Source organism: Salvia splendens, chromosome 2 (genome assembly GCF_004379255.2).
Source record: "Salvia splendens isolate huo1 chromosome 2, SspV2, whole genome shotgun sequence".
In the NCBI taxonomy this organism is placed as follows: domain Eukaryota; kingdom Viridiplantae; phylum Streptophyta; class Magnoliopsida; order Lamiales; family Lamiaceae; genus Salvia; species Salvia splendens.
This window is the reverse complement of record NC_056033.1, coordinates 6,952,911-6,979,322: the sequence shown is the minus strand read 5'-3', so window position 1 is coordinate 6,979,322 and position 26,412 is coordinate 6,952,911. Positions and strand designations below refer to the sequence as shown.

Below are 26,412 nucleotides of genomic sequence, written 5' to 3'. Positions count from 1 at the left end.
TCGGCCAGCGGGTCGTCGCGGTTCGCCAGCGTCTCGGCCAGGACGTGCGCGGAGGCGCAGCTCCTCTCGGCCAGCGGCGAGCATCTGTCGCGGCTTCTCGGCCCGTCGGGTGCCTACATCTCTCGGCCAGCGGCGCGCACGGTGGCGCGCCCGCTCTCGGCCAGTGTCTCGGCGCCCGTCTCGGACAACCAAGCCATCCAGCGGCGCGAGCTTCTCGGCCAGCGGCGCACACGGAGGTGCGCCCGCTCTCGGCCTTCCGCCTAGGGTTGCGGCTCCCGGCGCCCAGTGTCTCGGTGGTTCAGTTACGAGCCACCACACCACGCCAGCCACCATGTCGCTCTCGACGCAGGTGCGTCTGGGGCCAGCGGTCTCGGCCGGCGGCGCGAGCCCTTGCTCGCCTGCGCGTCGCCCCGTGATCCCGGCTCCCCGGCTCCCACTGTCTCGACATCCCTATCTCGATCGCACGTCTCGTACAATCTAGTAATTCAAGTTCTTGATTCGATAGTTCTTGAGTTCACCATGCATAATAAATTAAACAAAACACCAAGAACATGCATACATGAATTTCGCGAAATTTAAATCCAAATAAATGGAGTACTAATAATTCGTTCCATGTAATAAAAAAATAACTTCAGTCACCCTCAATTAAATCAATTAACTATGCTTCCATCCATAAGAAACAAAATACCCCAAACATGCACTATAAAAAGGTCAGCATTCAATTTGAATATTATTTCATTCTAACTTTGTAGATTCCAAAATCAAACATAACTATCACCAATATCTATTTTACACATTTCAAGCGTGTATCAGGGTATCTGTTATCTATTATCTATTATTATAACGAGAACTACTCCAATTCCTATTCATAAGTAATAATTACATCTATTATTCGTGAGTTTTATAAATATTTTTCAGTATTATAATTTCACACCTACAACTTTTGAACATTTATAAAAAATCCACTTACACTATTTAGGGGTTCCAGTTACTTTTCACATTTTCTATTTATATATTGATAATTCACTAATATATGGAAAAAAAAATACTAAAAACTTAATTAAAATCACAAAAACTTTATAGTTGAATTATATGAAAACTTACATAATTTAAATAAATAATTACATGATTATAGTTAAAAAAAAACTTAATTGGGAGATGTGTTAGAATTTTATTGAGCGACGCCGGAAGCTGTTTGACTTTGACAATAGTCAGTATATATCATACCTCGTTACACGCAATAATCAAAGTTAGTTACATTCTTTTTTTTAATGATATTTGAATTAATAAAAAAAATTGAATCAAGCCATGTGGAGAATCTGCTTGGGCGATGCTTAAATACAAAGTGAATTAATAATCGCATGATTTGCTAATTTGTCCACTACACAAATTGCAAACCTAAAATTACAAACTTTAGCCAAAATTTAATATTACTCAAGAACTTAAAAACTATGAAGTTTTATAGTGTAGTGATGGATCTATATGAATACAACCTCTGCTCATCGAGCTTAGCAAGAACACCGGCAGCAGTTTCCTCTTTCCGCACTTCCCTCAAGATCTTGTCGCTGAGGCAAAGAATCACAACGCTATGAGCCTTTTGAAGAATCTCATCAAGGATAACTTGTTTCCCCTTCTCCGCGGGATCCGCTGCCTTCAAAGCAGCCCCCAGTCCTTGCTAAATCAGGACGGCGCAAACCTTCATCTTCCATAGCTCGTAGTCATTGGTACCAGTGAACTTCTCTACCTCAGATTTCGATGCCATGCCTTCAAGCTTTCTGAAATGATCTCAATCGACGGATGCCCTTCCCACAGACGGCGCCAATTGAAGGAATTATCGATCGAGAATAGAAGAACACACACAATCAATTAATTGAAGAACACGAGAGCTAGAACAAGAAATGTAAAGTGTATTTCTTTGTGAATGCATAGAGAATCAAAGTCAACAGTAACTACTACAAACTACTTCACTTATACAACTCACTTGAGCTCAGTGAACGGAATAACCAATTCTCTCAACAGCTTAATGGCTAGTCTTCCAACTACACTCAGCTCACTCTCGAAGCCCTTTTCTTATGGGTGCGCTGATCAGCCATTCTTAACGAATATTTTACTCCTATTTGAAATTCTAACCAAATTTGAGAAAAAAAATTAAGACTCAAGGTGATGGTGTTTTTTATATTGATAAATTTGTTTACCTAGATTGTCAGATATGTCACAATAAATTCGAATTATGAAAATATTGAGCTTGTACTTTTATCTAGAAACTCTCAAATCTTGACCTTATTGGTGATTTCAAAATTGAAATTTCACTTTGCAAAATATAACAAATTTTATTTGTCACATTGCATTTTGATGCTTGGACTCGCTGCCAAAGGGAAGAAAACTACTTTCCCAATGCACATTACAACAAATTTCAAATTCAAACTCAACACCCTACTATAAACCCACACCCCCGTGACCTCACCGCCCAATCATACCCTGACACTAAGTTCCTTCACTCACCGCCCAGTCACCCTACGGCCTTGCAAATTCAAAAATACAGCTCCACACGGTGGGGCCCACCGCTGGCCGCTCCTAACGAATACCCGAACCTGATCCAACGGCCCAGATCAATCCTCAATTCAAATCGGACCCCAACCCACCTTTTCCCCCCTCGAAAGCAACCATTTATTCTCTTCTTCCTCACATTCTCACTCCATTCGCATTTAGTCCTTCTCAGCAATTGAGAAAAAGTCCCGATTTTGTGGTGAATTCGAAAAAACACTCGTTTTTTGTTTTCGCTTGCCGTTGCTTTTGTGGGGTCAATGGCGAGTGCGGCAGGAGTGAGGAGGTCGGCGACGTCGTCTCTGGCGAAGCGCCACGCTTCTGCTTCGGATAATACTGGGAAGCCGGCTTTATCGGCCTCCGCCGCGAAGAAGCGGCCGGCGCTAGCGAATGTCACTAATCAGAGGGCTGGGTCCGGTTCCTTCAATTCGGGGCGGGTTTCTGCACCCGAAGTATCCAAAATTGTACGTGCAGTCGACTTATCAGTTCACTTGTTTCAATTTTTACGTCGGAATGTAGTTGAGTGATTTTTGGCGTTATTGTTTTGGTCTGATTTTATTAGGTTTTCCACAATTAGGGGTTTTCCAATTTAATATCGCCACCATTGTTGGATGGTACGTGCATGCTTTCTTGGGGGAAATTATTACTTTTTTGTGTTTTCTTGGATTGATTCAAGAATATTTTTTCGCCCTCTTGTTTGAATTTTTCGATTCAAGATGCGCCGGAATTTGAACTAATTTCAAATTTGAAGTTCGGTTTTGAGATTTTACTTTCTCTTTGTTAAAGTGTCAGACTTTAAATAAAACGATGCACCATTCCTTTTTTACTCACACTTTTGAAATACTACTGTTCTTGATTTTATAAAAGGAAAAGGAGTATGTTAGAGTTGTTTCCTTTCATGAGACTAATTCGTTTCTTGGATTTCACTGTTTTCATGGACTAATTCGATTGAATCTTGACATATGTAGGTGCCATGTACCACCAAAATTGTGAGCATAAAGAAGGGATCTTCTGTTTCCTCCAATGGAGGCTTCTCTGGGGTTTTTCATCCTGCAGCAACCAATTCTGTCAAACAGAGCACGGTTGCTGCGGGTAGATCCTTGTCTTCAACGAAGAGCAATGTAAGCATTCTCGAGGCTGGTGCTGCCTCCGTTACATACAGCATGAATTTGTCTCCTGACAAATCAGATTCATTCTCTGTTTCAATGGATGAATCCATGTCCACTTGTGATTCTTTGAAAAGCCCCGATGTCGAGTATGTGGACAATAATGATCTAACTGAAGTGGATTCCATTGAGAGAAAGGCTTCAAACATGCTCTGCATTTCAGAACCCATGGATATTGGAGGTTTGTGATTTGATCTTGTGAATTTTCTTGATCATTTATTGCCAGCCATCTTTTGCTAAAGGTGTTGTTTTTGCAGGGGTTGTATGCAAGCGAGACGCGCTAGCAGCATTGGAAGCCGGTGGCAAGATTGTCAACGTTGATGATAATCTCGAAGACCCACAGCTCTGTGCAACCATTGCTTGTGATATATACAAGCACTTGAGAGCATCTGAGGTAGTTAGAGATTACTCAGACATCTTCTGTTTAACTTAGTTTGAGTTTGTTATTTAATCAATGGCAATTGCTTATCTATTTCAATTTGTTAGGCAAAGAAAAGGCCTTCTGCTAGCTTCATGGAGAGGGTGCAGAAGGATATCAATCCGAGCATGCGATCAATTCTCGTTGATTGGCTCATTGAGGTTCGATTTTCAGTTTCCTATGTAGCTGAAGTTTGCTGTTCCAGTTTGTAAAAGTATTCATTTATTGACAAAATTCTTGGAACAACAGGTGTCTGAGGAATACAGACTAGTTCCCGACACGTTGTATCTGACTGTGAACTATATAGACCGTTATCTCTCCGGTAATGTCATGGACAGACAAAGATTACAGCTGCTCGGTGTAGCTTGCATGATGATTGCCTCGTAAGCCCTTGTCACGTCTTACCATTTACTGTATGAAGAGAGTTGTGCACTGAATAGCTCGAGTTTTAATTATATGATTGTGTTTTTTCGCAGAAAATATGAAGAGATTTGTGCACCTCAGGTGGAGGAGTTCTGCTACATAACAGATAACACATATGTTAAGGAAGAGGTTCTGCAGATGGAATCTGCAGTCTTGAATTACTTGAAATTTGAAATGACAGCGCCAACGGCTAAATGTTTCTTGAGGTAAATCACATTTTGCACCTATGATGGCTAGAAGAATAAGATAGTAACATTTGGTATTTCTCGAATGTATGTGTAGGAGGTTCGTTCGGGTTGCTCAAGGGGTAAACGAGGCTCCAGTGTTGCAACTGGAGTGCATGGCTAACTACATCGCAGAGCTGTCTCTGCTAGAGTACAGCATGTTGAACTTCGCCCCATCGTTGATAGCAGCTTCATCGATTTTCTTGGCCAGATACATTCTTCTCCCAGCTAAGAAGCCTTGGGTATGTAGACATGATGCGAGACATATATACATTGCTGTGTTTCTTAATTCGTGTTGTATCAATGCAGAACGCTACCTTGCGGCATTACACGCTCTACCAACCCTTTGAGCTACGCGATTGCGTGTTGGCGCTGCACGGTTTTTGCTGCAACAGTAGCAATTCAAGCCTGCCAGCAATTAGGGAGAAGTACAGCCAGCATAAGGTGAGATCAGATTTCTTGCATTAATGGATGCTTAGTAATTTTGTCAAATGTTAGATGAAATTAACAATGTATTTTTTTTGAAACAGTACAAATTTGTTGCAAAGAAATACTGCCCTCCATCAATACCCACAGAATACTTTGAGAATGTGAGCAGCTAGTCTCATCAGTTGCAATCTTGCAGTTGTGTAGCTCAGTTTTAGCCTAACATCTCATGTATAGATTAGATCTTTTTAGCTTTCTCAATGTTGTTGTATTCTGATACTGGGTTTTATATAAAAACATTGAGTTCTAGCAAATGATGGCCATTGCATTATTTATCAGGATTTACATAACTATACATTTATAAACAAACATGGTTGGAAATTACTTAGCAGCAGCACATTGCCTTTTTGATGCTTGGTTCGGGAAAATATTAAGCCAATGGCAATCCTCAAATTGACATTTGGAACCACCATAAGGCCACTCCGCATTGGTAGTAGGCCCAATGTATTTGGGGCTCCAAGTCGGGGTGCCGTCCTCGAACGAGTTATGCGTCAATCTCTGAAGTCCCGAGCCATCCGCGTTGATCACGAAGATCTCACCGTATGGCTGGTAATGGTGCGGGTTTGAAATGGGTTCGGCTGAGACTCCGGCGTAATCCGAGGTGAACACTATCTGCTTCCCGTCGGGGCTGAACCATGGGTGGTTGGTTCGCCCGCCAGTCCCACTTTGGATCACCTTCTGGAGCCCCGTGCCATTTGGATGGATCTTGAACATTTCGAAGCTGCCCCCGCCCGGATTCTCCCTATCCGAGGCGAACACGATCCATTCCCCATCTGGCGACCAATTGCACATCGTGTCGGACCAAGGCCCCTCTGTTAGCCTATAGAGGCCGCCTTCTTCTCCGTTCAATGCGTCCATTATGTATAAGTTCTTGTGCCCACTTCGCCCCGATCTGAACACGACCCATTTCCCGTCGGGCGACGGGGAAGGGAATGCATTGTTTGCGCCTCCCTTGGTTAGGGTTTTGTAATTGTGACTTAGGTCCTCATCATCCACATTTATTGAGACTATGTCAACCTTGGTGCTCTCACTAGAGAAATCGGGTCCGGCGCTAGTGTACACTACTCCCTTTCTCTTCCAATCCCAAGAAGTTGCGAAGGCATATAGTTTCGATACTTCCCGAATACCCGACCCGTCTCGGTTCATCACGTACACTCCCGGGAATTGCACGTAGGCAACCCGTTCGCCATCAGGGGAGTACGACGGGAACGACCCGTCGACCCGGAGTAGTGAAAGGCCGGGTAACTGGCTCCGGACATTCTCAATTACTAAGTCATTGCCCTTCCCGACTCCGTCGTTGGCTTCGCCCCGACACTTGTGGTACCCGACCCAGCCGGAATCGGGCGATATAAACGGGTTAAGATGGTGTGCACTAGGCGAAATGGGTCGGGTCAATTCGAAAAACTTATTCAAAACGACGTCGTATAACTCGATATGGCGATATTCCGACCCGGGCCTCCTCGTAGCTACCGCTATGAAGCTCTTATTAGCGGCGGAAGCTGCCGGAGTGAACGCGTGCAGACCCGGCGGGGTGACTCGCCGAGTCACCACCGAGGCAGCGTCGATCTTTCCACCGACGATGTCGAACGACGCCGAGAAAACGCTCCACCAGCCGTCTCCGCATCTGCGGTGGAAGTAAAGAGTCGACTCGTCGGCCCAACTCGGCCACCCGCCGTGCTCGACGATCTTGACCCGGCCCGAGCCGTCCCGGGTTGAGAACACGTAGAGGTCTGTGGCGAGCTCCTCGACGTCCCCGCTCCAGCCCTTCTCCCCGTACGAAGCCACCGCCGTGAGTGCCCCGGACGGCGACACGGCGGGGCTGTAATCCGCAATACCCGGTGGCGTCAACCGCCGGGTCAACCCGGTGGTGAGTCCGGTCGAGTAGACCGCTGTCCAACTCGACCGTGGCTTGCCCGGGTCTTGGTGGGTGGAGATGTAGATCAAATCAGCACCCGCTAAACTCGGGCGGTCCTTCATCGAGATGCGGCCGTTGGTCTCCTGTTCGCCGATTAGACGAATCTCAGAGCGAGATGAGTCAGTGGAGAGCTCGAGAGCAGATCTGGATGATCCCCTTCCCCGGGTTGTGTAGTCGAAGACGTTGAGGAAGATTTGGGAGGAGCCGTTGCGCTCGGTGACGTAGATGAGGTGGGTGGGGAAGGGGGTGGATTGGGGAGGCGGGAAATGGCCGTTGAAATTGACGGAATCGCCAAAGGTGAGGCGGACTTCTTGGGAGGGGGAGGCGGTGGGAAGGGCGAATATGTCGAAGGCGTAGCTTGATCTGCCCAGAGTGGTGAAGGAGATGGTGTCGACCGCGTGCGGAAGAGGAAACGGGGTTAATAGGAGGAAATTAATGATGAGGAACAGAGGAAGAGTGGAGAATTCCATTGGAGTAGCGATTGAAGACTGAAGTGAAGAGGTAGAAGATGATTGAGTATTGTTTAACGATGAGATGGAAGGTGGATGAGTTACACGTGTCAGGTGAATAATTTACTTTATCCTAAATGTCATTTTCTTGGTCTTCACTAAATATTCTAGATTCTTCCATTATAAAATATCAACATTTGTTTTTACTAATATTAATTTTCTATGTAATACTTGTAATTCTGATTTTTGTGAGTATCTCCCACTCTTCCATTTCGGAAATAACGTACAGTATCTCATTCGACTCTGTATAAATCCAATACCCGATACTTGACCCGAATTTAATGTACCTGACTCGGGTATCCAGTCCCAAACTAGAGATATAATATAGGCGCAAACCAAACAATAAGAATGATAAGTATCATTATCATTAAGTATAGCTCGAAAAACAAAATAAGTTTTTTATTTGAACAATTTCCTTTTTTCTTGTAAATTTTGAGTTTGTAATGCAGGAACCCATTGAACATTTGAACGACAACCCAATGTAGTTGGGCCGGGCCTACTTTATTCCATTTATAAACCCATTAAAAAATCCATTTAAAATCCCGTTACAATACCCATCCCATGCTCATTGCAATATTACAATTTATTTTCTTTCTTCTCTTACGAAATTTAAAATATATAGTATTCTGTTTTGCCTTTTGTATGATCATCTTATTTATTTTGGCCCACATTCAGCATAAATTCTTTGCTCTGCTCCATCCCTTATCTGTCAGATCTTCAAATCCACTAATTTAATAATTATATATATTTTTGTCAGATCTTCAAATCCAGTGATGTGAATAAAATTCCAATAATAGTGGTTTACAAACCAGCAAAGCCCAACACGTAATACTTTTTGGATATCGACGAGCCCATAATTTTATAAAAATGAATCCAGGCCCGAGTCAACTCCGAGTCGCCGCCACGTGAAACTCATGGGCCATCTGAAACCACTAAGGCTGTCGGCATAAGTCAAACAAAATAGCCTATTATCAAATTGACATATTTTTTAATCAAATAGTTCAGTTTTTCCTTAGAAATTGACGACATCGCTTAACTCATCACAGTGAGATAAGTATGGTTTCTAACTGCCGAACCATTTTCACAAAAAAAGTCATTATGAATAATAAAAATAATTCAAATATTATGGTACTTTCAACTGATTTAAAAGTTGAATGACCAAAATTTCATTTATTTTTTTTAAATTTCCCCTTGAAATTTACTCCTACTACTCTACTATACTACTACAATGTATCTAACTTAGAAAATAAACTTCATACTATGAAATTTTTTTTCTAATATTTTGAGATGAATTTCAAATAATTTGATGAATCATTATACACTTTTAAATATTAAAAGCACATTCAATATAACGACGATTCCACGTGGTGAGTGTGTTTCATACTTGAGCAAATTTTATTTTGGTTTCTATAATTCTATTTACTACAATTTGCAGACTCCAGAGTTGACTTGTGCAGTCATGTCGTGGGCCAATCTTATTTGAATGGTCCAGCTCTTTCAATTTGTTATCATCGGAAAAAATAAAATGAAAATAGTGGATAGTTTAATGTGGATGGAATATTGTGCCATTATTTGTTACTCCTACATTATGATGGTCCAATTGCTATAAGATTACAAATTTGATTTTTGATATTTTCTAAATTATCGCAATAATATATAGAAATATTTTCTTAACCAAAATATCACGCGATCTTTTAATATCTAAGTAACGTCTATTCATAATTGATACGTGACGAATATATTTCACATACTTTGGTTTAAGAAGTAATCATGTGAAGTAATTTTTCAATCATTATAAAAATTTTAATGTGTCGATTTCACTATGAATTGAAAAATATGTTACTCCTTATTCAAAGAATTTACAATATATCTTACTTCACATAACTCTGGGTAGTAAAAGTGCTCAATAACAAGAATCTATCATTGGTATTTTATTTTATTAGTGCCTTTCTAAAAACATTATATGGTGTCTTATGACTATCAGTACGTTTTACACAAGAGTTGATTTATTGAAACAAAATATTAGTAATAAACAGCACAACATCCCTATCAAAAGATGAAGGTGAACACTCTGAATTTAATTAACTTAAGATTTTATTAAGGGAAAGTCAAATATTTTGTCACATCAACCATAATTCATGCACTTTTTGCCGCATAGTCAACATGGTGTTTCAAAAGTCTCATTTATTTTTACGAAAATGAATACTATTTGTTTTTTATTTGACCATTCATCAATTAAAATTATTGTCTTCGTTTGGTGAAGCAATAATTTTTTTACAAAAGAACGACTATGATTGAACAAAGTTTATTTAATTACCTCACGTTCAAAGGTGATATATAGTGATCAGAGTATATTTTAATTCAGATTAGGGTTTGGATTCTTCATTATGATAGAACAGAAAATGAATAACTTTTGATGTACGGCACAACGACATGAATATTTAATTACAAATTAATATTATAATTTAGTTTTAAAAGAGGATTTGTCTGCGGGTAAAAAAAAGATTGTTGGACTTTAGTAGTGCTTGTGGCAATGTAAATTATACTTCACTCGTCCACAAAAAAATTATACTACTGTTGAAACTTCACTTTCTAGAAATTCACATAAAATAATTCATATAGTTCAAATTTACAACAACTCCTTGTTTACTAAAAAAAATCACACTCTAGCTCCCATTAATTCAACATGATGAGGTCTTTTTCCACTAAAAATATCTATCAAACATGCTCCATAGATATACAAGTATTACTATACGTGTTTCAAGTTTTTGATATAAGTTTAATCATAATATCATTTGTTGGTAAATAGAAGATTGATCAAATAATGAATAAGACAGCTTACCTAGTAGTTCTGTACTGCTGGCATTTGGCATAGCAATTTTGCTTTCTCGTGGCTTTGACAGAAAAATATTCCTGCTGTTGACTTGTCGACAAAAAATATTTCACCAAATGAATTAATCAAGAAATTAGTACACAAAATAAGACCAATTTAAACTTGACTTAAATTTTCCAATTTCCATTGAAATATGAAATATCTGAAGTTTCCAAGCACGGCTCTGCAATGCCTTAAACACGGATTGATTTCACGTTATATGTATAAGCATACAGATAAAGTAGATAACATTTATCTTTTATTAAAACAAATAATTTTGTATTTTGTGTTCTAAAATTAGATTTATTATAAATTTTTAAATGTAAATTTCATTTTTTTCATACGTGTTTTTTTGTTAAATTTTAAATTATGTATTTTTAGTTGTTTAGTTGAGTTGAGAAAAGCATTCGGGCAAGATTTAATTTTTTGTCTCGTTGATGAATGTGGATGCACACCCATTTCACACTAATATTGGCAGTTTTACTTTTTTCACAAGTTCTTTACAATTAAATTACTTTGTCTAGTATGGGCAGACTATTTAACTTAGGTCTACAAATTTGTCAAATAAATCATAAGATTAGAGAACACGTTACTAGCTAGCTAGAATTATTTATTTGGACCAAAACTGTCGCACGTAATCGTTTATATGAGGTCATGAACTATCAATAATGAGGCAGGAAATAATACTATTAGGTATTAACACAATTGTCAAAAGAAAACAAAAGACTGCGTTCACATTGACTAATACTGTGCAACAGTTCTTGTCCCAGAATGCAATAAAAACTAGACTATGATTTTGTGCGTGATATATAGGTACATGTGTATTTATGTGACATTGTATCATTTGTCTTCATATACCCTTATGTGAAATACTCCATATATTATAAGAAACACATAATGAATAGTAGTAGCAATAAATAAGTGAAGGGTGGATTTTTCCAAGTTGAACATTATTGTAGTATGCCAGTATCTGTCATGTGTGACATATATTACAACATAACTCTACATTTATTTCTCTTTTTATGCTATGATAATCTTTAATGTATAAAATTTTATTTACAAAATAATGTTTAATAGACTTAGATATAACATAATAAAAATTTGAGCTGAGTAATAACTAACGCGTGCTTGGATGCTCTTAGGTGTGGGCACGATGTTGCAAGGCTAGGTGTATGCACGCTTGAGCACGATTTAACAGCCCAATAACGTGCGACATGTGATGTTGCTTTATTATTTTATGTTTTTAAATTAAAAAATCTGACTTTTATTCATATGTGAATATGCCGATTCCACACTTAATTCTTCGCACCTTCACATTTTTTTCTTTTTTCTCTTTAAAAAATTTAACTTTAATTTATTCCATTTAAAATTAATATTCTTATTTTAAATGTGTATTTTTGTTTATTTAAATATGTAATTTTTGTTTACTCATAAAACAATTTATAGGAGGTTATAATTAAAAATAATAAAACATTATAAATGCGGGTAAATGAATAGTGTAGTACTCAATTTCTTAATGCTCATTGATTTTGGCCTTCGAATTATACTGAAAAGCAGGTGAATAATATACTTCACCAGACCTCACATGGAAGTATTGGTGTACATCAAATTAAAGGCTATTATCTTTACCCTTTTAATTGGATTAGTCACCGAAAAGGTTTTAAATTGGTCATGTGACAAAATATTATGATTGGTTGAAATAGTCACGTAATACACATATATGGTCATATAATTTTTTTTTTACATAAACCCAATCACATTGTCCTACCATATAAATTGAGTAAATTTTGGCAGTATTATTGAGATTATAAGAACTTACATGGTAATATCACTTATTCAGATAGTCTAATTACGTGCTCTATCAACTCATGATTAATTATTAACGAATTTTATATAAATTCAAATTAAAATTCAATATACTCCCATTACATGCTTCTTATCTTTCTCATTTTATCGATCTTCCCACTATTTTCGTGCTTCAATATCCTACAAATCTGATATAAAATCGAATTCATCGACTACCATATAGGTTTAGTAAAAAATGGGATGAAAACCATCCCATGCCGAAATTATGTAAAGTTGCAAATGATACACAAATGGTACCTCAATTCTACTAGTACAAGGACATGGCCTAATAAAGATAACTAATTTTGAGTTCAACGGTTTATGTGTGTATCATCGAACCCTTACTTTGATATTACAGCTTAGGTTAGTATCGAGCCTGTTTAGCCCGGGTGTTAGAGCCCAAGTTTAGGTCGAGCATGTGTGGGCCGTGTGCTCCTGTTTAGATTGAGTATTTCACTTCTCATAAAAAAAATCTTTTTATACTATATAGTACTTAATTTTTTTCTCAAAAACAATCACACCTTGTATAATTATATTTTCTCTTTATTTTATTAGGAAAAATTGTTTTATGTTACCTTTTGAAAAATAAATCTATGTGATCAAATTTTGTACAACCAAAAATTGGTTTATATGAGAAAAAATAGGTCTATTTATACATTTAATTATAATATATGAGCGTACATGGAATGTGTATAACATTTTGATCATATATTAATGATTTGTGTATAAATTTTTTACTTTTTCAGAACCATAAATGTAATTAATGTATACTTTAATTTAAATTTAAAAAACAATATAGAGGCAATTCAAATATAAAAAAATTTGAAAATAAGGCTAAAGACTAATCAAGTCCTTTTAACTTGTTCACTAACTATATTTATTATTTTAATATATAATTAATACATTGAATTACTAATAATATAAACTTTTTGATTGTACAAAATCATTACTATTTGAAAAACGAGCCACTACAAATTTTGGAGTTTGGACAGGTGAATTTATATACTCCTACCTAATTTTCTGACAAATCAACATTATTTACTCTACTTGAGTCAATTTGTAGAAGCAAATTGAGAATTTCAATGCAGATAAACAAGATTTTCAACAATCATGTTGCATTTAATACTTCTTGTCCATATATATGTCAAACTAACTTCCTTAAACTGAAACGACTTGAAATAAATTTCATCCCACAACCTTTTAATATTGATTATCAATGTTTTCAAACTCTTGCTTTTCAAGATCTGCGACTATTCGCGGCTTCACCAAAAATATAATTAAAATATTACTCCCTCCGTCCCGCACTACTTGCACTTATTTCCTTTCTGGGCGTCTCAAGTTATTTGCACTCTTTCCATTTTTAGTAACAATTTATACCTACAGCCGTAATTGTTGACTTTGTCTATCACTCATTCCTTAATCTCTGTGTCCAAAAGAAAAGGTGCGAGTAGTGCGGGACGGAGGGAGTATTTTAGAAGTGTCACAATTTTAACTTTTGAAGAAGCACGATAAATGTTAGTACTCCGTACTATTTTATTTTGGTTGAATTGATATAAAGTGTGTAGGCAAAGATGAGAAAACCTACCTAATCATCTTTATTAGGTTTTAGAAAAATCAAAGTGACAGTTACTTGACACAAATTCATGAACTAAATAATGTGTTTGAGTAATTAAAAACATAATAGCGTAGTATTTCACGCTACATACTGAGCATTAAAACGCACTCCATTTGATCAAAACTGTGACATTAGACAGATATCAAATGAGTATATGTGTTATGTATTACTACTATATCTTTGTTAACATGTGTTACCATTAACGCAATGACATTATAAAAGGCATTTTTTAATGTTATTAAGGACGCTAGTTTGTGTGTCGAATTATACCACCAACGCTTCTTAAAGTGTCACTATTGTTAGTGTCCCAACTAAAATTAAAGGACAAAAACAGAAGCGTCCTAAAAAAGTAAAAGATTAAGATAATTTGCTCTCAACTTAGAGACGCTTTCTTTTGCATCCTAAATTATGGTTATTTTTAAAAATTTTGAAACACTAATAATTGGATCTTAATATTTTTGTTCTTAAAAGATAAGTTTTTTTGGTAGTGAAATTAAATTATGGAGTAATAAAATATTAATAGTGGTAAACCGAAATATATGATTGTGTTATTACTGTTTTATATATCTATAAATCTAATATCCAAAATAAACGAGTGATTATTGAATTAAATCCTAAACTATTTAATTTGTACAAAAAATATTTTAAACTTACATTATATTAATATAAAATTTAAAAATAATAGTATCATATTGAAAATAATAGCATAATAAAAGTTAATATAAAAATTATTTATTTTATAAACACAATTAAAATAGAAAGACATGATTTAAAATCTATTTTTTAGGATTTATTCGGAGCAAGTCAATGTAAAAGCTCAAACCTTGTATAAAGTAGTAGAGAATTCCTGTGGCTGGTCGGATTGATCCGCAACCTGATTTCCTCAATTGTGAGGCGTCGCTAATCAATAATAATTCAAACAAACTCTGATTTAATCTGTATTATACTAAAGTAAACAACAAAAGGCAGAAATAGAGTTTTATACTACAACAAATGAAAATATAGGGTTGTGATCAATTGAGATTTTTTAGCCTAATTGAGAATTGAGATGCATTATTAGCCACTCATTTTTATTAAATGAGTGGTCCAGAATTTACCACATGGAAAATATTTTTACATTAATTAATTGTGAAAGGGCAGAATGGTAATTTCATCATACATTTTATTTAATAAATATTTTTTTTATTTTTTTTAAAAAAATTAAATTTTTTTTTTGATTTTTTATTTTTTTATTATTTTTATTTTTTTTGTCAACTACATATACAATTCATGTCAACTACACACATATAATGTCAACTACATATACAATTCATGTCAACTGCACATATATAATGTCAACTACGTATATGATTCATATCACCTATACACATATAATATCAACTATAAGCTGTTGACATTTGATGTGCAGGCTATTGACATTTGATGTGCAGGGCTATTGACATTTGATGTGCAGGCTACACATCGTAGTTGACATCGCGTGAAAATTAAAAAAATTAAAAAAAAAATTAAATTTTTTTTAAAAAAATTTTAAAAAAATAAAAAAATAATTTTTTTAGTTGTTGACATTTTAATACGAGTTGTTGACATTTGATATTCTGGCTATTGAAATGAAATGACGATAATACCCTTAGTTGATATAATCTACTTGTAGTTGACATTTCAAAATGAGTGGCTGAAAATGCATCTCAATTCTCAATTAAGCTAAAAAATCTAAACCTAACAAGACCCTGAAAATATAAAACAAAATTGTTGTAGTCAATTATTTCAGCTACGCCTACAAAACACCTTTAATTGACTATCGCATATGGTGGGTTTGATTCTCGAACGTGCACACTATTTTAAGAAAATAATTTCTCTCGGTACATTTTAATTTAATAGTTATATTATTAATATTTATATACTGAGTCCCTTCGTCCCACAAACATGATACTGATTCCATTTTAATTTTCTCTATAAAAATAATCTACTTTATTTTCGGTATTTTTTTTTCTCTCTAACAAGGAAGACCTCATTCCTCACTACCAACTATATATAAGAACCTGTGTTGTTTTAAGTGTCTTATTTTTATGGGGCGGAGGGAGTATTACCTACTCTCTTCGTCTCACTTTAGGAGTCTCATTTCAGTTCGCACAAGTTTTAAGAAATATGAATAGAAGTTGGTGAAAAAAGATACTCTATCCGTCCCAACTAAATTGGTATAAAACTTTTGGGCACAGAGGTTAAGAAATTGTGTTAAAAATATGAGAAAGGAATAAAGTAGGAAGAATAAAGAGAGTAAAGTAGGTGATGGAATAAAATAAGACTAATTGGATGTTTTGTTTTTTGTCAGAAAAAGGAAATTACTCACTTTGTTGAGACATTCAAAAAAGGAATACGACTCAACTTAGTTGGAACGGGGGGAATAGTAGATATTGTATCCTACTTTTATATATTAGTTTTATAATAAAATGTGAGAGGAACATAGTTAATAAAATGTTGGGCCTATTACCATTTAGGATGTCCACAATAGTTAGACAAGCTGCCTCCCACCGCCGCCCCCCTCTCCCACAGCCATGTCCTCGCTGTGGCTCACGGCGCCGTGGCCTGCGCCCAAGCCCTTCTCCCACAGTCGCGGCCCCGCCGAGTAGTCGGCGCGCCACGCCCCATCGTTTCCACCCCTATAGGGAGTCGCGGCCAGCCATGTCCTCGGGCGGGAGCCACGGCTCCTTATTGTGGACACTCTTATGAAATATTTAAAGCGTGACTCTTAAAATTGGACATCAAAAAATGGTAAACAAGGACTGCTAAAATAGGATAGAGGGAATAATATTATTCATTAGATTTTAACTGAGGATGTTAGATGTAAATAATTATTGGAATGAGTATATTTATAATTCTAATAAATTCAATAATTTATAGGTGAATAACTCATCATCATTATTATTAGTTTTATTTATTTTTATTTTTTTTATTAAAAATCGCAAAGAAAGGGTAACCAATAAAATGCGAGTATGCATAGTTTGGATAACTAAGAAAAGAATCTTTTGTTTTATGAAATAAGACAAAATTAACTGTTTCTAAAGGGAAAATGTGTATACATGTTACTATTGATTGAGAGTTTATGGACTTTATGTGTATATCTACTCCCTCTTCCTTAAAAATATAAACTAGTTTTATTTTAATCCATCTCTTAAAATTATGGATTTTTTATTTGGAAAATGTTTTCTTCTTAATAATGTGGGACTCATTTGCAATAACAATATTTTTTTCTTTCTATCTAATTCTATTAGACTAATTGTGCATTAAAATATGTATCTCTATAAATATTTATTTTTAACAATTAGAGAGTATAAAAAATCAAAGTAGGAAAATAAAACTTCCAAGCTACTATAATTTTGGTTTGACTGGTGGTTTTAAAAGCAAAGGAGATTGAAACATTTTAAGGAAATTTCCAAAAAGAATAATCTGTGTGTTTGTTTATAATCACAAACTCAAGATAAGAGGGAACTTTCAATTTTCTCTGCATAGAATATATACTTCCAATTAAATTGAGTTTATTCTTTTGTTCTTTTCATAATAATGACAACCTAAAGCTTGATCAAATTATTGTTGTCAAGTTGCCAAAATTCTCTCTAAAAAAGTTGTAAAATTCTTTCAATTATATGTTACAATAATAATTCTATACACATACACGATAATATGTGATACTAAATTCATTTCAAATTGGCATCTTATAACATGTATATTAACATTATCATGTCAAAGTACTAATTCATGTCAATTTTTTTCTTTCTCTTTTGATTTCTATATCTAATTTATTTGTGGTTGTAATTTATCAATTTAATATAATCATTTTGATTTGAATGTAGTATTTTTTTGGAAAGAGAATGGGATATTTATTAAAACATTGCCAAAATTTTACAATTAATTCATATCGCTATCCATTATACAGCATTGAAAACATATATTACTAAAACTTTCTAGAATCTAAAGCGATGTTTTAGATGGATGTTATGAAAAATGGACATTGAAATTTATAGTGACTATTTTAATTATTGTATTTACATTAGAAAAAAAATACCATTTTGCATTCATGGATACTAGCATAATGAGCGCAACTTCATGTGTATATTGTTATCCTTTTTCTTTTTTTTCTTTTTCTGTTAAGATTTAGTTTGTTTCTTATTTTAAGTGCTTTTGATTTTACTGAGGGAGTCCATTGGCATGCTTAGACTTTTAGGGAAGTGTTTTCTTGTTTGTTGTTGGTTTTGGATCTTTGGTGACTAGCTAGTTTGTTGAGCTTATATATACTCTTTTTCATTAGTAGTTTGAGCTTTTTTTTAATAAAACTACTAATACTTTTGTGCCTTGTCTAAGAAAAATAGAGTAAGTATTAAGCTTAGAGGACAAAAGAGAGTAATGGAGAACAAATTTCATGTCAATTTTCATTACAAGACATCATTACATTTGTCTTGCTCTGATATGCAGGGGTGTTAACAAGATTAATTTCTACACTATCTATTACCTATATAATTTATTCCTGATTACCACCTTTAGAATCTCATGTTATTAGTGGTTTGGTCAAAAATCAAGAGCTTACCGCCAATAATTTCTCTATTCAACATAAAAGGTTAGATATTTTTCCAAGAACCGGGGCTGTAAGAATAAAGTACTTCTTACATAATCACTTAATACTTTTGTTAAAAGCAAGCTTGTTAACAAACAAGTCTAGATAAATGTACATAATTTATACGTATATACTCCCCTTAATTCTTTATCAAATCAAATCGATTTTATTTCAATTAATTTTATTAGTATTTTATAGCAATGAGAAAGAGGTTACATGAAATATTTATGATAAATCCACATAATTTACAGTTTGATTAATTGATGATAATTATATACATACTGAATTAAAAGGTTGATCTTTTCCGTAAATATGCACTATTTAATCTGGAAAAAATTATACTTTTTGTATATTATTTTTAAAAGATGTAATATATTAATTTAGTTTAAATTAATTGACATTCATAAATTAATTTTAAATGTAAAATATCTTACATGTTCAAAGATGTATACTATGTAAATTCATCACTAATCCTGTCTAATTTGGTTCTACCGAAGTTATATCACTGTCATATTAATAATCCCAAATTTTTCGGCCAAATGTTTTTGTTAGAAAAACCTTATTCGGCCAAATTTTTGTAAACCAAAAAAACCATATTCGGCCAATATTTTTTGTTAGAAAAAAGTATATAAAAAAATTACGTAAGGTATTGCTTGGTTTTTTTCTGATTTGTTTTCTTTTGAAGTGAATGTTGTTGATTAAAGATGGAGTACTATTTTTCGTCCAGTTCAAAAGTATTGCTTAGGCCTTATGTATAAGCGTAAAGAAGGAATGTTCTCCTACTTCAAGCATCGCTAAAAATGATTTCAATTATGTACGCCAAGTTGGAGTCTCTAAAATGAATTATTCCTTTTGCATTTCTTACAATTTCTTTAGATTCCTCAATTAATCATTTTTAATTGGGAAAAAAAAAGAAATGATGGGCAAAAAAATTGTCTTCATTTCAAATCCATTAATTGGAAAAAATTATTTTCACGATTATTTTACAATGTATTCTTGTACCATTGTTGGTGACTTGCCATTATTTATTTATTGGTTGTGCCGTTTTGATAACTGATTGCTAACTATTTATTTGCTAATTGAACTGCTAACTATATTAATAATCTATGGTATAAATGTCAATATAAAGACATCTGCATGTCAACAAAATTTAGTTGACGAACTTATAATACGTCTCATTTACTCAAGTAAAAATATTCTTTATACATTCATAACATGTTATTTCCTTCTTTATTCTTGTAATACTCATGCACTCCAAGTTTATTTAGAAACATTAAAATATAGCGGAGTACTATTTTCTTTAAAACGCACATAATTATAAACATATTTCTTAATAATTGGGGTAATAAATCAACTTTAAAATTGTGAAATAACATCCTCTCCTTCCTCATACTAACCAACAATGCAAGAACGATTTAAATTTGATTGTCCCTCCATCTAAGGCAATTGCTGTCCAAAAAATATTACTCCAATGAAACAAAATAACAAATCTTTATTCTCTAACTTGAATTTGCAATTTCATTTCTCTATCAAATTGTAGCTTATAGTATAACAATATCACCATCATTATATACACAACCACTAATATAGAATAAAAATACAATAGAGAACAAAATAGAACATGGTTTGCCTTATATGGACCAGATATTCTAACCCCACTTCCAAATAAATTGTTTGACTGATAAGTGATAGGTGTCTTAATTGCTTATACACATTAATATATACCCAAACCAAAGCTAGCATCCATGATTAACATGAAATAAGAACCCTATTCCCTTTGTTGATGAAAAGGGATGGATGAGAATTGAGAAGCCATAGTGTGCAAATTATTACAATTCAAAGGTTCTCATTAAAAGAGACATAATAAAATATAATTTTCACCCACACCTTCCCTTTTTGTATATATATTGCTACAATCTCACCAAAATTTCATACCCTCATCAAAAACTCAAATAAGTCTCTATTTTCATTTCCTATTCATTTATCAGAGCAGAAACAATATCTTACAATGACGGTAAGAACCCTCATTTCTCTTCATGAATTCATAACAATCCTATGTTTTCTTCTCTAGGATTGTGCTAGAAATCAAGAAAATTGCATTTCTTTGAAGTACTACTATATTTTATACTCCTACCAAATATTATTACATCATGTTGCTTTTGTGTCTGGTTCTTGTCAACATTTATTTTTCTTGTCAACATTTGAGTCATGTCCAAGTAGAAGAAGAAGGACTAAACTACTCAATCATTTTCTTAATTATATGGCTACAAATTAATTTCATGATTATTCTTTCCACACTTGGGTAACATTTCAATTAATTCCACATTATTAGCAAGGAATAATTAATAACAAGCTTCTATTCTCAACTAATTAACCGCATTAATTCCAACCTCCCTTTAACATTGTTTACCACTAGCTCCTTTCATTTAATGTTTGATCTCTTGATCCTAACTTTCAAGAAAATTTTGCATTGACTATCTGTTATCAAAGCCCATCTCCTATCTGACATTGCACACACAAACCATACCATTAAAATTAAGTACAACACGACAAGTAAATCCATCTCGAATATCGGATATATGGTGTGAATCGTTACGCAAAAGCCATGTATAGCTCCTACAATTTTCTAAACCCACCTCTTCATATACACAATTAATAATAATAATGTCAGTCTAGACCGTGGACTAATCTAATTGAAAAATTTATCTGACGTAGAATTTTTTATAATAACAACCCTCTATATTTAACGGAGAATTGATGTCGTCTGAGAGTTTGAGTATATTTTGACATCTCTATCGATTTAAGTCCAGCGGTGGGGCCAGAGTTTGACTGGAACGCGCTTCCTTGTATTTTCTTCTCTTATAAATAGCCTGCTTCAGCATGGCCAAAAATTCATCTGGGAATTCAATTCAAAATTAAACACACCCTTGAAAAGTGTGTGCGTGTTTCCGTTTAACTGCACTGGCGCGAAAACGAAGTTTTCTGAGAGGCATTCAATTCCTCATTTAAATCCCTCAGCTTCTACACATAAATCTCTCTCAGTTCAGTTCAAGTTCTAATTTTAATCTTATCGTTTCTGCTCGGACAAAATAAAAAAAAAACTAGAAGATGAGTCATGAGAATCATACCGTAGCGGTGAATGTGCCGCCGCAGGTCGGCTCCAAGTGCTACGACGACGACGGTCGCATCAAACGGACTGGTGAGCTCATTAATTTCCTCCATTTTCCGGCAGCTGGTTTTAAATTTTAATTTTCCTTTTTAACTTTTTTTTTGTTTTTTGTTTTGGATAGGCTCTGTTTGGACGGCGAGCGCTCATATCATAACGGCGGTTATCGGCTCGGGAGTTCTGTCGTTGGCTTGGGCCACGGCGCAGCTGGGTTGGGTTGCCGGTCCGACCGTTATGCTGCTGTTTGCTTTCGTTACGTATTACACTTCCGTCCTTCTCTCCACGTGCTACCGGACTGGCGATCCGGATAACGGCAAACGAAACTACACCTACATGGACGCCGTTAGGTCCAATCTCGGTAAATAAAATGTGAAAAAGTTGACTGCTTCGTCTTCGTTGAGGCGATTTTGTAATTTTTGTAATTTTTTTTTTACTTTTCAGGTGGTTTTCAAGTGAAGGTATGTGGAGCGGTCCAGTACATGAATCTGTTTGGAGTTGCGATCGGTTACACCATTGCTGCATCTATAAGCATGATGTAAGTGTGAACTGTGCGGATTCGTGCATTTCTGTTTTTTTTGGAGTGTTGATGTGAATGTGAATGGAACAGGGCGGTTGAGAGGTCAAATTGCTTCCACAGCAAAGGCGACGCGAGTCCTTGCAGAGTTTCGAGCAATCCTTACATGATTGCGTTTGGTGTTATGGAGATCATCTTCTCACAAATTCCCGATTTCGATCAGATATGGTGGCTCTCCATCGTCGCCGCCGTCATGTCCTTCACTTACTCCACCATCGGTTTAGGCCTTGGCATCGGGAAAGTTGCAGGTGATTTTCAATTTTCCCCCAATTTGAAACCCTAATTTATTTTATTAGTTAATTAGTCAATTAATTAGCAGCATTTCCGTTTTCTGATCAGAATCGGGGAAGGTGATGGGGAGTATGACCGGAATCAGCATCGGAACAGTCGTCGGAGTTCAAACAATCGACGAAACACAGAAGATCTGGAGAAGCTTCCAAGCTCTCGGCGCCATAGCCTTCGCTTACTCCTACTCCTTAATCCTAATCGAGATTCAGGTACTTGAATTTCAGCATTTCACCTTCTCCGATCCACGATTCAGTCATCAATTACTAAAAAATCATCGTTTAATTTGAATCAGGACACGATAAAATCGCCGCCGTCGGAGTACAAGACGATGAAGAACGCGACGCTGCTAAGTGTAGCGGTCACCACCGTTTTCTACATGCTCTGCGGCTGCTTCGGGTACGCAGCCTTCGGCGACCTCTCCCCGGGTAACCTCCTCACCGGATTCGGGTTCTACAACCCGTACTGGCTCCTCGACATCGCCAACGCCGCGATCGTGATACACCTCATCGGCGCGTACCAGGTGTACTGCCAGCCTCTGTTCGCCTTCGTGGAGAAGACGGCGACGGAGTGGTTCCCCGACAGCAAGCTCATCGGCCGAGAAATCACTCTCCCCATCCCCGGCTTCCGCTACAAGGTCACCGTGTTCCGCCTCGTCTGGAGAAGCGCGTTCGTGATGCTCACCACCGTCATCTCGATGCTCATGCCGTTCTTCAACGACGTCGTCGGGATCCTCGGCGCCTTCGGATTCTGGCCGCTGACCGTCTACTTCCCGGTGGAGATGTACATTGTGCAGAAGAAGATTCCGAAGTGGAGCTCAAGGTGGATATGCCTGCAGATGCTGAGCGCCGCCTGTCTCGTCATATCAATCGCCGCCGCCGTCGGGTCTTTCGCCGGAGTTGTGTCGGATCTCAAGACGTACAAGCCGTTCAAGACTTCCTACTGATTTCGCAGTAGTTTCAATTTTTAATGAGAGTAAAAATTAAGAAAAAGAAACGAAAAAAAGAAAATGGTGGGATTTTTAGTTAAATAGTTTATGTTCATAACAGGCCTAAAAAAGGCCGTAGATCTCACAGTATTTACAAGAAGCAAAAAATGAAGAAGGGGTTAAGTTATGTTTGTAATTTTCAAGAAATTAAATCCCATGATTTTCCAGTTTTATTTTAATTCTATTTCTCAATTGAAATTGTAAAATTGTTTTCTTTATACTACTTATATTTTGTTTAAGCAAAAAAATGTAATTGTGACAAACAAGATTTATTATCGAAGGCAAAAATCAATGAGCGTAGTCAATTAAAAAATTGGTGACCATACAAATACGGAGTAAAACAAAACTGATACATGATCAAAGATCACTAAAAGCAATTCAACAAAACCAATACTATATGATAGCTAAAAAACAAGAAAAGAAAGTTTATCCTGGTTACCCAAAACTAAACAAAATCCTAATCGTGTTAATCGACAATATATTTAAATACTCTACACACCTATTAACACTCGACACACACTGTACTAATTTGTAGCAAATTAGATTAAACCAGTTTAAAAGAGTGATGTTTAAGATCGAGCCATTCATCATACTTCAAATTTATTTTCAATTATTGTTATTTACTATAAATAGAACAATAATTTAGAAAATTTTATAGTCTAACTTTGATTTAAATCATCCTAATAATCAGTTATTATTGAAAAACTAAAAAAATGAAAAATAGGATACCTAAATAAAGACATAGGATCCTATATACCTAACAAAATTATTTGGGGAATAATCAATTTTGTGACAAATTTACTATAAAGTGTTTCGGAGCAGACAGCAATTGTCATTCTTATTTGTTTGAACAAGATATATATTCGATAATTCGAACAACAATTTGGTTACAGTATGTAATCCCATAATGTGTCAAGCTATACATATGAAAGAAAAATATATCAAGGACCCCAGCAAAATAATTCTTGAGTTAGGTACAAAAAAATCGTTTTATATCAATTTGTTGATTAAGTTTTTCATGTTTCAGAATTTAATTAATGAGCGCGTGTTTTCTTGAATTGAAGCTAATTTTTCACTAGATGATAAAATGTGTCAAACTAACTGTAATTAAGGCCACCATCTACTATTGATAGAGTTTAAAGAAAGTCCAATATATCTTTAACTATTTGTAGGTGATAACTGGTTTCTTACTTTTCCCCTACCATTATTCTGTTGATAGAGTCTGGCACCTCGAATTTTGGTTTCTTTGTTTTTGTGCGTTTGATGATATTAGGATATTGGTCTTTGACTCTTTGTCCTTGATGGATCCGCGAATTTCTGACGTTAGTAAATGCTGGTAGAGAATGAAGATTATGACACAAAGAAATTACGTGGTTCGATTTACTGAGGTAAATCTACGTCCACGGGAAGAAAAGGGGGGCAGAGTTGTATTGCTTGATCTGTTTTCTACAGCTTACAAATACAAACTTGCTATTTGCTATATGGTCTTTTATCTCTAGAGAGCTTAACCTTCTTCTATCTGATCTAAGTTCTATTTATATCTTGAACTAAGATCGTGGCTTGCATCACCACCCTAAGTCGTGGATGTCGTGTAGGTCATGGCCTAAGATCGTGGATGTAGCGTAGGTCATGGCCTACGATCGTGGCCTGAGTTGACACCACGTGGTAGTGGGTGTGTTGGACATCCTGTATGGGTCCACTAACTCCTTGTTCGGTCGAATACTGAGACCGAACTGCTTTGGTTGCCGATCTGAGAGTAGAGCTTGATGCCGACCTGAGAGCAGAGCTTGATTGGATGGCTTTTACCGAGCTGTAGGCTGAGGCCGAACTCTTTGGTAATGCCGAACTCATACTCCTGCTTTGGTTGCCGATCTGAGAGCAGAGCTTGATAGGTTGGCTTTTACCGAGCTGTAGGCTGAGGCCGAACTCTTTGGTAATGCCGAACTCATACTCTTCCTTGGGCTTTGGGCTGATGGGCCGTCATTGCTGTTGGGCTTGTTTAGTACGCACCCCATCACTACCCCCCCCGAAAAGCGAAGTGAATCACTTCGGCGAAGCGAGTCACTTCGGCATTCTGAAAAAGGGGACGGGGGAGGCTGAAGTCAGGGGACGTGCCCTGCGCGTGACTGCATTAAATGCGGCATTAAATGCGACAGTAAAATCCGGCCGTCGAATCCTGAAAAGGTGGGATATGAAACGGTGCGATGATTTGAAATCTTTTCCAAATCTGATAAATACCGCCTTTCTTCATCATTTGAACACCTTTGCTATTGGCTTCTTCTGCACTCTCTATCTTTTGCGTGAAAAATTTCCTTCCGCTTTCAAAAATTTCCTCAGGATTTCTTCAAACTTTCAAAGAGTAAGAACCATGTCTGCTTCTTCTTCGTCTGAGTCTGGTAGCGGTAGAAAAGGGGGTAAGGGGTCTTCTAGCCGGAAAGAATCCGGGGAGAAGACCGTAGAGTATTTTCACAGTATCTTGAGTAAGGATACTGTGATATCCCTTTACGAAAAATACTCTTTTCCTGGGGGGAAGGCGGTGGTTCCCGACGATGATCATAGGGCTAACGACCCGCCGGAGGGTTATGCCACCGTTTACGAAGCCTGCTTAGAATGCGGGCTTCGTTTCCCTCTTCCCCCACCTTTTGTAGAGCTTCTTGATTTTTTTCAACTCCCTTTAGGTCAGGTGACTCCGAACTCTTGGAGGCACTTGTCGGCTTTTGCTGCCGAACTCCGTAGGTTAGATAAGGATCTGTCTCTGCGGGCAATCCTTAATTTT

The 26,412-nt window shown here is 36.1% G+C and overlaps 3 protein-coding genes across 3 annotated transcripts; 2 read left to right on the top strand and 1 right to left on the bottom strand.

The window, feature by feature from the left end:
- The first annotated feature begins 2,688 nt into the window (after positions 1-2,688).
- Positions 2,689-5,532, top strand: LOC121786085 (cyclin-A1-4-like). Its single transcript, XM_042184615.1, has 9 exons — positions 2,689-3,008; positions 3,513-3,891; positions 3,968-4,104; positions 4,197-4,289; positions 4,378-4,511; positions 4,605-4,757; positions 4,834-5,017; positions 5,085-5,219; positions 5,306-5,532. The coding sequence occupies exons 1-9, from the start codon at positions 2,805-2,807 to the stop codon at positions 5,375-5,377; spliced, it is 1,491 nt and encodes a 496-aa protein (XP_042040549.1). The 5' UTR covers positions 2,689-2,804; the 3' UTR covers positions 5,378-5,532.
- LOC121786076 lies at positions 5,506-7,686 on the bottom strand. Its single transcript, XM_042184603.1, has one exon. It carries the CDS (start codon positions 7,644-7,646, stop codon positions 5,583-5,585), a length of 2,064 nt encoding a protein of 687 aa, XP_042040537.1. The 5' UTR covers positions 7,647-7,686; the 3' UTR covers positions 5,506-5,582.
- A 12,806-nt stretch (positions 7,687-20,492) lies between these two features.
- On the top strand, positions 20,493-23,815 carry LOC121786068 (amino acid permease 3-like). The gene is made up of 7 exons (XM_042184591.1): positions 20,493-20,637; positions 21,729-21,822; positions 21,914-22,147; positions 22,231-22,324; positions 22,397-22,611; positions 22,703-22,860; positions 22,944-23,815. Exons 1-7 carry the CDS (start codon positions 20,632-20,634, stop codon positions 23,592-23,594), a joined length of 1,452 nt encoding a protein of 483 aa, XP_042040525.1. The 5' UTR covers positions 20,493-20,631; the 3' UTR covers positions 23,595-23,815.
- Positions 23,816-26,412: the final 2,597 nt, after the last annotated feature.